The sequence below is a fragment of the Mixophyes fleayi genome, chromosome 1, assembly GCF_038048845.1.
Source record: "Mixophyes fleayi isolate aMixFle1 chromosome 1, aMixFle1.hap1, whole genome shotgun sequence".
In the NCBI taxonomy this organism is placed as follows: domain Eukaryota; kingdom Metazoa; phylum Chordata; class Amphibia; order Anura; family Limnodynastidae; genus Mixophyes; species Mixophyes fleayi.
Window position 1 is genome coordinate 305,856,197 of NC_134402.1, and position 13,502 is coordinate 305,869,698.

At 38.3% G+C, this 13,502-nt stretch overlaps 1 protein-coding gene across 2 annotated transcripts in view; it reads right to left on the reverse strand.

Moving 5' to 3' along the window:
- CDC42SE2 (CDC42 small effector 2) overlaps positions 1 to 13,502 on the reverse strand; it is a 71,463-nt gene that overhangs the window by 8,416 nt on the left and 49,545 nt on the right. For both annotated transcript variants that reach the window (XM_075211148.1, XM_075211147.1), the window contains exons 2-3: positions 9,498 to 9,747; positions 1,811 to 1,912 (exon numbers count right to left, since the gene is read on the reverse strand). In XM_075211148.1, coding sequence (XP_075067249.1) covers positions 1,811 to 1,912; positions 9,498 to 9,551 — 156 coding nt within the window. In that variant the 5' untranslated portion in view covers positions 9,552 to 9,747. The remainder of the gene's footprint in view (positions 1 to 1,810; positions 1,913 to 9,497; positions 9,748 to 13,502) is intronic.

Consider the following 13,502-nt stretch of genomic DNA (forward strand, 5'->3'; position numbering starts at 1 on the left):
AAATAAATTAGTATTTATGCTTTTTTTCCCACATACATTGCTACACCTCCTCCAATTATTCCCACTCTGTCCTTCCTAAATACAGTATATCTCGGTACAGCTATGTCCCGGTCATGATTTTCATTGCACCGTGACTCCGTAATAGCCACAATATCCAAATCATCCCTTCTCATTATCGCACTTCCCGAATTGTATTTCCTAAGCTTCTAGCATTTGCACGCATATTTCCTGATAAAGCTTCCAAACTGCTCACGTAATATTTTGGTTCCCCTTGAAGATGGGTGCGGGCCGTCACTTTTGTATAAGCCCCTATCTTGACAGATGGCATGACTGTGGTCTATTAATCCAATATCTCTCCTCATAACACCACTTCCTTAGCCACCCATTGAAGTTTCTGATATAATGAGTTCTGTCTTCACCTCTATGCACTGGCAATACTGTTGAACAAATTACATAGGTTGCCATCTGCTTTAGAGCAGTCCCTAACTTCTAAATTCATCTTTTACAGCCATGACTTCAGCATTAGCCAGGACATTTGTCCCAAGGTATACGACATCCACTTCCTCATCCCTTGACGCTGTGGCTCCAGGTAAGCACATTCATTGTATCTCTACTTCAGTAGCTTTTTCCAGATGTATTAACCAGTATTGTATAGAACTGTTTTTATTCCCAATTGAAACAGCTTAGAAATTTGCTGGCGCTTTATAAATCAATGTTGATGACGATGCTGATGATGTATGTCTCTTATAATGGGATATCCCAAGAGAAGTGTAGTCCTTTTTGGAGATTTCCTAGCTAATAGAAGTCTCCATATCCTCATTACCTATAATATTTTTACAGTACATTCCGGCCCTGCAAGAGCAGCATATGAATTTGCAATGTCACAGCTTGTGGGGTGTGTCTGTGTCCCTCTGGAAATCTCCCATTTTAAGAGCTCACAGTAGTCCAGGCAGAATGTCTTCTGGGGGCTCCCTGATTCAGTGGTGGCCTCAAGGATACAGACATCCTACATATCTCAGCCTGCAGTTTAGCCATCTCCTCCCGCAACAATGAAAATGGTTCACAGGTTGGACAGTAGCCGAGTTTCCAGAATGTCACATTGATAGGCAATATGACAAGACTTCAGGGGGCACATGGGGAGGCCCCTCTAACCTTCAAATGGGCCGCACATTACCCTTAATCTCAACAATCAGTTAAAACAATACATTTAATCAAAGAGACACCTATCTGTAGTAACATATCAGCAGGTATTTTAAACATGTGATTCAAGATATAACAAACAAATCAGACAAAGCAGGAAGGAGCTGTGGGCCGCAGGTGACGACTCAGAGGGCGTCCTGTTGCCCACCACAGGATTAGGTTCTATGGATAACTCAGGGGCTACATCCAATAGTTCTCTGTGTATATGTAGTAGCTGTAGGATAGACAATGAAAACATCTTCTTTCTCAACATAATCCTGCATCTCCTCCTTTTCATTTATCCAGTCTTCCTGTGGAGAGGTCTTAAACATAATTCAAACCTACCACGGTTTGGATAGTTATGCTGTATTTATAATTTGCTGCATTGATTGATCAGCATTTTTAGAATGTTAGGCACTATGCATTTTCTTTATTCAACATTACAAATGGACTATTATGGACAACAACTATTTATATCTGTCTCCCCTCTGTGTTAGTTTTGACAGGTGAACAGAGAATAGATGGAGGCTCATATAAAGATCATCTAATCTGTATTGAGAGTAGCCCCAAGTGCTGACAGTCATAGCCTTTAATTCAGATTCGTAAATTTTGTGAATACTGTAGTACTTACTGAATTCATTCCGCTAAATACATCTCCTGATCCTACATGTGCAGTGTGAACAAAGTTTGTTGGCTCTCCAATCATGGTTCTGTCGATCCGCCGCCGCCTTTTCTGGAAGTAAAGGGAAAAAAAACAATTACACATTCTGCTCGTATCCCTTTGTGATCACATTTTTATATACTCATCTGTGTAAATAGATACATTCTGGTAAGGTAGGTCCTAGGAATTGCTGCACAGACACAGGAAAATGTGACCGTTTTAGTGAAGGTGAACAATACACGGTATATGTACACACTAGCAGGCTGCTCAGGCATAATGAGAAAACAAAAAAAGAGAATAAGGATGTCCTGTGGTTCAAGATTACATAAATTGGCTGGGGACATAGAGAGTTGCAATTTCTGCATTGTGCAAGATATTATAACCTGCCTGATAAACCGAGAAATGCTTCTTAAGTATAGCACACACACTTTTAGGAGAAAATGACTTACTATACAAGATAAAAATGTCCATTTCTACTTTGTGGCAAGATGAAAACTTTTTTCCCAGTGGCAGTTTTACAAAAGCAATAGTGTTGGGCCCTGATACTGTAAACAGCTGGAGCCAGGCCCTCACTGAAGTGCTGGACCAACTGTGACATGGAGAAGAAGGTGAGGATTAAAAAAAGAAAAAAAAAAAATTACTTCACGTGTTGTAGGGAAATAAACACTCATGAGATATGTGGCAAGAATCTAAAGCTAAAAGTATTATCGAATATAGAGAGACTCACACAAAGTGGAGGAGAAACGCATCGAGGGAGAGAGACAGAGGTCTCACAGAGGCAGAGAGACACCCATGGCTATAGAGAGAGACAGAGGGTCTTATGCTAGTAAACCGTTGCTGAAATGAATGAGATACACAGAAAGGCCAAGGGATAAAAGAATAAAGTAGAACAGAATAAAGTAACAAAGATAATTTGATCAAGAATGTCGTGAACATTTATCTGTCCAGTCTCTTTACATCAGCTCTTGCCATTTTATGTACCTATGCCATTAAAACGGCATTGACTTATTACTGACTTATTAGCTTTGTGTGAAGACCATCACTCTATTTTTGCACACTTAGAGAATCTGCTTGTTCATCTGGAATGTTAGGGGCCTAGATGATCAGGTTAAGCACTCCTTAGTACCTGCTCACATCAAGAAATACTCTTATATTATTTGCCCAGTTGAAGCCCACTTACACGGTGGTATGGTATTCACTCTCAAAACAGCTTTGAATGATGAGCCTATTACTCACTACACTCCCCAAATTCCAGAAAACAATTACGCTTCACATTAGAACATTTACAACTTGACCCTTATGGGAAATTTATATCTTTACGAGCGATACTCAAGTCCTTCCCAATTAGAATACGTACGGTTTACTTTTGACAACCTTATAATTCAGAAGTACTTAAAAAGGCTGCCCTCTCCCCTGACACCCCAGCCATCTCCATGGGAGACTAACAATGTTTTAGCTCCAAGTTTTGACAGGTGAAGGGAAAATGTGGTTGGACAGGCTGTATTTTTTGGCACCTAGTATGGGAATGTGGAAGGGTGCATGCCTTCTGGACAGATTTATGAACTTGTATCAGTAATACGGTGACTGGTATCCCTCCTCTAAACCATAAGATATGTCTAATTGGTTCCTCTCTAAAAGCCACTTTGAATTCATCTCTCTACCAATAGATTGTCATTCTTACTACTCTCGAAAAATGTATTATAGCCCATACATAGCTTGCAGTAGAAGGTCCTGATTTTCTTAATTGGAGGGTATCTGTAAATGACACAAAAACCATGAACGATATATGTATACTAGGAGAAATATATTACAAATATCACGAAATATGGTCTCATTGGTATTCTTAATGTAAAAGATTTAACACTGATGACCCTGATTCCAGTCAGTCAGTCTCCTTCTAGACATTAACTCTTTCCTTTGTATATTCTGCTGGGTTCCTGGAATGTCTGCTCCTGCTCGCCTATTATTGTAATATTTCATGTATGCAAGTTAAGATTTAACATGAATTCTATGTTCGCTGTTTGTTTAAAGTTCAATGATAATTACTTGATAAAAAAAAAAAAAAAATGTTTTCTACATAGGAGTGTAAGTCTTTCACTGTTGCAACCCAATGACAGATTTGGCTAATAAAAGCAGACTGAAGTGGAACTCTACCAAAAATACATTTTGATATATTATAAAATAAATCATTTTGCTCATATTTTTGAGAAAAACCATGTCCTAAAGATGCCCGATACCTCTGTAGTGACGTAGGACTAAAATAGCGTGTACAGACCTCTTTACAGCGATCAGGTAACTTGCAGTCAAAGTTTCTGATCGTAAAATTGAGATTAGGAGCAACGCTCTCCACTGCTCTTATTTAAATATATGCAAAACAGTATGAATAGATCTGTCAATTTTCACGATTCATTAGATGCATGTTTCTTTTTACTATCCATGTTGCATATTTATACGTGTTACCAGTGTTAAGAATTTTCTTTTAATAGTGTGCGATGCAGGCTCCAGGGGTCCTGTTTCCAGTCAGAAGCTTTCATCCCCTGTATTCTCCAGTTATTTCCAGTTTTACCTAAACTCGAATTGGCAGTAACTATTCCTATTGTGGAGAGGATCCGTAGGTTTATCTGTGGCCTAAATTATAAGGTTAAGCACCTCTAAGTACTTTCTCAACTCAAGAAATACTCTCTTGATATTGTTTGCCCAGTTGAAACCCACTTACATGGAGGTAAGGTATTCACTCTCAAACAGCCTTGGATGATGAGCCTATTACTCAGTAGACTCCCCACATTCCAGGGGAGTCTCTCTGCTCATTAGAAAACAATTACACTTCACACTAAAACATTTACAACTTGACCCTTATGAAAGATATATATTTTTATGAGCGATACTCGAGTCCTTCCCAATTCTAATACTTGCTGTTTACATTTGACAACCCTATAATTTAGAGGTACTCGAAAAGGCTGCCCTCTCCCCCCTGACACCCCAGCCATCTGCATGGGAGACTTAAACAATGTTTTAGTCCCAAGTCTTGACAGGTGAAGGGAAACTAATATTCAATTATATTCTTGACCCTCTAACTTCTCCAGACTCATTGAAGAAATGGGTCTTGCCATGTTTGGAGGCTTCATCACCCAGATGCACAGCAATTTTTATTCCATTCCACTTCCTATAGTTCCCTTTCCAGAACAAATTGAAACCTAAAGTCTCCCTGACTGGTGTCCCTTTTTTCTACTATTGACTCTCTTGCAAGGGGAATCTCTGATCACTCTCAGTTATTGGTTTGGGTTGACATAGCTGCATATAAGGGATGTGGGCTTTTGGAAGTTGAATCTAGCTGGACTAGATCTGATGACTGCTGGTTCTGTCTGTATATCTATGTGGAAAAATTATTTCGGCAACAACAGTCATGCAAGTAATCCGGCACTTTTATGGGATGCCTTCATAGCCTTCAAACAGGGCACACTCATTAAAAAAGTATCCGCAACCAAAAGTTTCAATAGGCACAAAGAAATAGAGCTGGAACACATCAGCAAAGATCTGGAGTCTGCCTACATTTCCTCCTGCTCACTTGGAGATAGGATTTGGTGGCTTAGCAGGCATATTGAGTGGTCGAATGGTCTGTATGCGAAGGCCAAGCGATGGCTTTTATTTACTATACATTCTCATTACTCTGAGGTGGATATGGGTGGTTGTTACATGGCCTACTTGACCCAGGAAGAAATGGTAAGTGGAACGGTTACGACTATCCTTGATTACAAGAACGTAAAACATCTTACCGGCGCGAGTATTGTCATCATATTTCTGACTTATTACAAAGACTTATAAAGGAGGAGAAAGGGAATTTAGGAATCACTATTGCAGAAAACATAAAAAGGTAGACCAGCAATGTAACAAAGCAATGTGGAGGCCAATCGGATGCTGGGTTGCACAGGGAGAGGAATCAGAAGCAGAATGAGAGGTGGTGATGCCACAATACAGGTCATTGGTGAGGCCACACCTAGAATATTGTTCTCAGTTCTGGAGCCATTATATCCAGAAGGACATATATAAAATTAGAGAATGTGCATAAAAGATCAACTAAAATAGTGCATGGAAAGATTAAAGGATCTAAACATGTATAGCTTGGAGCAGAGAAGCGAGAGTGGAGATATAGAAGCTCTCGACTATATCAAGGGTTTTAAACAAGGTACAGGACGGAAGCAAGCTTCAGAGGAAGACAAGTATTAAAACAAGAGAACATGCACTAAAACTAGAGGACAGCACATCTCTGTAAAGTTAATGGATTTGTGAAAGTTTCTAGAGGAAAATACAACAGGGAATTTAAACATGGGTGTCATAGACGGAAGGCTATCCTAAATTTGAAAAATAAAAACACCCTAAAAACTAGGGCTCAAATAGGGTCTAGTATTATCAAGATTAAATGATGGACAGACTAAAAATTGGTCAAATGGTTCTTATCTGCTATCAAACACCAGGTTTTTTGTTAATTATTTAAAACGCTGTAAAATCTATAACAAAAATACTAAGGACAAAATAACAAGCAATTTTTTTGTTCCTGACAATGAAATGCATAACTTTCCTAAATGAATAAATAAACATATGTAAATGTAATGTGCTGTATGAAATACAATATGATGAGGCCCACCAGGACTGGAAACTTCCATAATAATGAGCTTAGATCATAGTACATTGTTACAGTGACTCCATACCACTGCGCTCAGAAATAAATACATATCCTGGTGTAAATAAAGACATATCCTGGTGTATTACTCAGCTAAAACCTATGATATGTTTAATGGATCATAAGAAATGATCACTAATCAAGACCACTTATTACAGTTATCCAACCAGCCCCCTCCGTGGCTTGTTAATGAACTAGCTTTTAAAGTATTTTCTTTTTACACATTTTTATGTTGAAGTTCTGGTTAATGTTTATAGAGGTACTTTATTTAATTTTCTTCTTGTACCCATGGTGTATTATGGTTCACTGTATGGTTATGTACGGTTGGACATGTTCAAAATGCAGTAGATATCTTATAGTGAATATAGCAAATACATTTAGTGAGTGTTACGCAAAATTCATTGTATGTATTTTCATACAGTAATCAAATTAAATTAAACAAGGGAAACACCATTGATCGGCAAGTAGTATTTTATACATTTTTGTGTCTCAAAGTTAGCTGTTGCAATCAGTCTCCAAAGCAATTCATACACAGTACTGTACATCAATCTCCCCAGGGTAAGTCAAATGTTTAGTCCTGTCTACTAAAGAGTCTCTCTCCAAATATTTCAATATACAAGAGAAAAATATTTGCTGGGCACTAGCGTAACAAAACATGTAAAAACACCATAATGGGTGCTTCTATTGATAACTAAAGTATTATTTATCTATATACACACTATATCACTGCAGTTACTTGGTCTCCCACAGAGCAGTTTTTGTCCCAGTCTATACTCTTGGGGCTATTTTATTTTACTTACAATTGACTCGTGTTGCACATCACCCAACCATGGGCAGTGCTATATGCTTAAGCCAGGACACATAGGCAGAGAAAGAAAGATTTATAACTTGGTCATAGCAGAGGTTCAGTGCAAGCTCCACAAGAAGAACAGATGCCTTCAGAGAGACAGAGGCTTCCTCCAAGACATGCTCGGCATAAACAGGACAAGAGGTTCATCGTTCCGCGCACTAGTCTCTAGAAGAGTTCTAGACAGTGTGGTCAATTCACAAAAGATAGAACCAGGTACCACTCTAAGAGAACATTCCCATTGGATAGGTTTTAATTCCTCTTGGGCTCACAGTACAGGCACAATCAAAATGTAAGGGAAGTGGGACTTTCCATTGAGGGTAACTCCACAGGAAACTGGTGCCAAAAGTCCAGACATCTTATCTGTGTCATGCTAAGGTGCTCTCAAGGAGGCAGTAAAAGTGTGGAGGTGCAAAGGTCAAGATAGGATGGAGCTGTCAGCAGCTGCTGAAACCAGAACAGTCTGCACACTTGTAGATGTTTCTATACTAGAAACTGACAGCTTTTGGCTTTTTCACTATATCGGTTGGCATTTGCTATTGCAGATCTCTGATACTTTAAAGGAACTTACTGAAAGAAGCCTGTTGTGTATGAAGCGCTTTATAATTTTCCATTTCTGCTACTTTTCATTTCAGAGCCAACGCCTAAACATAACATCCTTTTCCTTTTTCATTACATTGCTAGTCTAAGGGCTCGTACACACAAGAGGTGAAAAACAAAGCTGGTTAAAAGTGTATACAAAACCCTATACTTTGTCCTCACTGTAATAAGAGTGATAGAAGTGCGTTCATCGACACGTCTCAAAGCTTCCCTGCAGCATAGTGTACTATGTACTTCCCATAAGCCATCCTATATACCTTTAAAAATAATGTAAGAATGTGTAAAATATAATAAAGTAGAAGTGTCAAATCAGTTTAAGGTGATGGGGCCTGTAATCACACACGTTTTTAGAAATGTAAATTTTATTGCTGACATAGCGCTCAGGAGCAGTAATGTTTGGTAAAAATACAATGGAATTGTAATTAAAAGCTCATTTAAGTACATAGAACACCATGCTGCAGGGCAGCTTTGAGACATGATAATGAAAGTGTTAGAACTCTGTTAATGCATGGACAACATACAAGGTTTTGTCTACGCTTTAACAAGCAAGCATTGTTTTTCAATAGTGAAAAGCAAAAAGAATCAGGTAGGGTATTCAATTAACAACTATGTTGAGGATCTTTCCCAAACTTCCTATTGCTGTAAGGTAACAACTAGTGCAGATCTCTATTTATTCTCCTGTATCACAAACTGCAAAGATCCCCGTACAAAACTTTAAGTCAATTACGAGATCGGATAAACAAAAAATTGAGAACAAAAAAAGTAATGGGGAGCATTTTCAGTTATTTCCCTTTAAGCTGCTATATTCAAAATGATGGATATTGTGAATAGTCAGACAGTCATATCCAAGGTGAAAAGCAACTCACATAGACCATGGGTTGTAGCAGCAGTGATATAATACTGTATAAAAGCTGGTATTTGTTGTAAATTTCCACCAGCTGTATGACTATTGCAAACATCTTCACCAGAGGCGAGCCTGTTAGCCTTATTATGCCATGGGTCAAACATGTCCTGGAGACAAGATACAAAACATGCACATAGGATGTTCTTTTGTACTTTGCAAAACAGAAAATGGGCCAGAAAATGTAACGTGAGAAAACTCAACGTGCCGCTGACCTTGTGCAGAGGTGCTTCCTCCGACAGAGGTTTTCCTAGAAGAGACCACACATCACCACAGCTGCCAAAGATAAGAGGATATACTTTTACATAAGAGTTTCTATTACCAAATGACACTGTTTTTGCAAGATTGATAGGAGAACATAACTAGCCATGCTTTGCCAGAGAGCTGTCACACTGCACATGCAGGATTAGGCAACAGCGATTGGCTCTGTTCCTTCCTCTAACAGCTGTGTGTTCTCAATATAACTTTCACTATTGACAGGCAGCATCCACCGCTTTGCTTACGAAACATACTGGAAAATAAAAAGGTAAAACTATTCCAATCAAAAACACAATTTGCTTCATCAGGAAATTGGAGTTGGGCAACACGTCTATTGCAGATGCTACAAAAACAACATTAAAAAGTTACTTACAGGCTGCGGCTGTTCTGCGATGCAGCAGTTGAAACACAACCAGAATTCACTCATTGCTAACAGTCCAAAGGCTATAGTGCAGTCAAAATGGTGACCGTCCCACTCTACACAATCCCTGCGGACAGTTTTCTCAATCCAATAAATGTGGTGTAAAATGTCCAATGATATGTCAGGTGCTCAATGAAGGTGTATCCTCAGAGAGTAGCGCCTGCATCGAGGAGAGCGCAGTACAGACCATGCAATTGAAGATCTGAAAAAAAAAGACAAAAAAAAATAAATTAATACAGTTGTCAATAATTCTGGCGAAGACAAAAACTATTGTATGTATTTAAAAATTGCAGAACTCAATGAAATAGTTCAATCATTTCTAACCTAGGTGGTAAGTTAGATTCAGAGCAATTTCCTTTCCTTATTTTGGATCCAGGTGTGCACTTTGTAAAGTCTGAAAATGATACTAATGATCTTCTATTAAGTCCTAAATATTTATGAATGTCCTATATAAAAGTTATACATATGCACCCAAGCAAAGGTTTACAAATTGCACATTCAAATGTCAATGTGCTGATTTCAGGAACAAAAAAAAACTCTCACTGTGATCCAGCCGACATAGGAGCCTGATTTTGTCTTTTTAGGCATGTGGCACAGAGCGGATAGAGCAGAGCTGCAACAACCTTATCTAACCTCACTTTTTGAGCCAAGTTTTTCCACTTAGTAACAGACAGATGAGTTCTTATAATACAAAAAAAACCAAGGTTGAAATCAATTGATTATTCCCAAGGAGAATTCATCTTTAATTCTCTTTCTCACTTGCCATTATTTAATGTGCAAATAATAATAATAACCCTTCACATTCCAGAAGGCAGCCAATACAAATAGTTGAGGGACAAGTCAGCACTCAACAAAGTAGCTCATGGCACTTGCAGCAGTACAGGGAACTTGCATTGCATATTTACTAGTTAAATTATTAAATATTTTGTATGTATTCCATTAGACCAGTGTTGGCTAATCTGTGACACGCCAGGTGTTGTGAAACTACAAGTCCCAGCATGCTTTGCCAATATATAGCAGCTTATTGCTAGGACTTGTAGTTTCACAACACCTGGCGTGTCACAGGTTAGCCAACACTGCATTAGACAATAGCCTAAACAGCTAATTCCACCTTTATAGTGATAATGTTGCTCAAGTTACATCCTGCTCCCCCTTAAATGAATGATGGGGGTCCCTCTTTCTGCACACCTTCATGATTGTGGATTGCAGCAGTTCAGACCGTAGATATTCAAGATCCAGGCGCCAATGGTATTGCTCTTGGACCTTAAATACAATCAGGAGACGGAGCTAACAATTGTGGGTTCACCCTGGAGCCTATAGAAGCTTGAACCCCACCAGTACAGACAAGGGCGTGTTGGGTGAGGTACCCCCATAATTAAAGGTAGGTGGGGGAGTACCAATTACTTTGTATATGTTTTATAATAATATTATTATATCATATATAATATATATTATATACTTGGTAATGAGTATCAAAATCAGTAAGAGAGTTAGATTTGTAACTTGCACCTTAAACAAAATAAATTATTTACTTATTTCCTGGAACAGTCCCTTTCAAATATATGGCAGACTTCGAGACATAAGACATAACAGAACAACAAAGCATTTATTAAAAGAGGACATCTAAATGATCACAGCTATTACACTTTCACAGCAAAGCTAAATGCGGTGACTGGAACCATTTCAATAGAGCCCATCACTAATCTATGTTTCTTATTGAGCGCATTATGTTATACGGTAAAACACACCCACAATACGGACAAAGCTCCGCATGGACTGCTAAAGCTGAAACTCGTCACGAGAGAAAGTGCAAGACGAGAATGGAGGCATTGCTGGTTAAGATTTGTGAAGTGTTTTCAAACTAAAGTATCTGTGCCAGGTGAGTAGGCGCCTGGCAAAGTCTGTCTGCAAAAAAAACATCCTGAGCAAGTGTGATACTCGAGAAGGTGAAATATGCAGTAGGAATATATAGGAAATGTTTTTATTTTTTAGAATGGCTCAGTCTAGTTGTGGCTGAAGTGTTCACAGTACACCTAATGTAGAAACATTTTCCCCAGTAGGAGAGGTGAATACTTTGTATTAACAAAAACTGAAGGCATTTTCATCAGGTAGACAGCCGTAGACAGCTTGGGCTTAAAATATGATGCAATCTAGGCAACATAATGTCATGTTATTGTATTTAAAAAATTTCCTTTGATTAATATAAACAAAGTTCATTACTACATTTATGCTTTACAGCATGTAGTATCTAGGAATAAGGGGCCTGATTCATTAAGGATCTTAACTTGAGAAACTTCTTATTTCAGTCTCCTGGACAAAACCATGTTACAATGCAAGGGGTGCAAATTAGTATTCTGTTTTGCACATAAGTTAAATACTGACTGTTTTCTCATGTAGCACACAAATATCAACTTTACATTTCAGTGTACAAATAAGCTATCAAGTATTTGTGTGCTACATGAAAAAACAGTCAGTGTTTAACTTGTGTGCAAAACAGAATACTAATTTGCACCCCTTGCATTGTAACATGGTTTTGTCCAGGAGACTGAAATAAGAAGTTTCTCAAGTTAAGATCCTTAATGAATCAGGCCCAAGGAGTATATGTAATTGCATAAAAAGACACAATCCCCTTTAAAAGAAAGCTAAAACAAAAACAGCCAATATTTACAATTTGACCAGAACACACAACACACCTGGCTCAGCTATCGCCAGCCGCCTATTACAGAGTGTCACATGACCCAGGACATGGTGTCCTTTTTTCACCCATCAATTGAACAGGACCAGTGGCCTGATATGGAATTTATATCACTAGGCCCTAGTAGCAGTTTCTACTATTTTATTTCAAGCAGATGAATCCTGCAAAATAAGCAAGTGATCTAATGTCTTTGGCATTTAAGGGACGAGCAGATTACCCTGTGATGTTACAGATATTTATATATCTTGAAATTAATCAATTCATACACTGAAATAACGCCAAAATAAACACAAAACCGACTTCCCCTCATACAAAGTGAATTCAACTTATTATGCAAATATACTAGTACAGAGGAAGGGGAAGTGATCTTTTCAAGAACATGCACCTGTATGACTGACAGTTTCTTGCACAGATCACTTCTCAAACAATCGCAGATCTACAAACAATCTTGTTTTGTGTTCTCATACTTCAATAATATATCTGTACGCAAACTGAAACAGAACGACAGCATACCAAGATGCAGTAATAACTCCAATGACAGAATATAACATAACTAGGTCAGAGGGTAGACAGGAAATTAATCTACTTGTTCTTATGTCAGATGATATCTAGATTTTGTTGCCTCCAGGACTAAATAAGGAATGTATTCACTTGCAAAATGCTGAGGTGTGGTTTTTTTTTCCTACATACTTCTTCTAATGATAAAATGTGAATAAAACATGTTTTGCCTTGTATGTGGCCAAAAATTAATTCAATATCAGTTCAAATGTAAAACTATAGAGGTTTATACACTAATAAAGTTTAAATAGTACACAAGTACTTTAAACCTGCACTACCACATAGTAAAAGATTTTACCAGATATGCCCCTCCCTTTAGCCGGAGCTCTGGTGGCTGCTCCCCAGTGTAGCCATTTTTCCTGGGGTACCTCTCTTTCTTTTAAAATCTGACAAACTGGCAGTGTGGGGGTTAACTGAAACATGTGACCGGCCCTCTCACTCCTTCACCATTTAAGGTTGGTGAATTAAATTGGACCCAGAGTACAGTGGTTGCAAGCAGCAGTCCTGTGGAGCTCCGGTTAGGGTGAGGGGGAACCTAGTAAAAATATTTTCCCTAGGTGTTATTTCAGCTTTAACCCACAGCAAACAAACCATGACAGAGACCAATTAAAGCCTGGTAGTAGATGCCTACATCTGTTGTTAAATAATATGAACTATTTATATGCATTACCGTATATACTCGTGTATAAGCCGAGTTTTTCAGC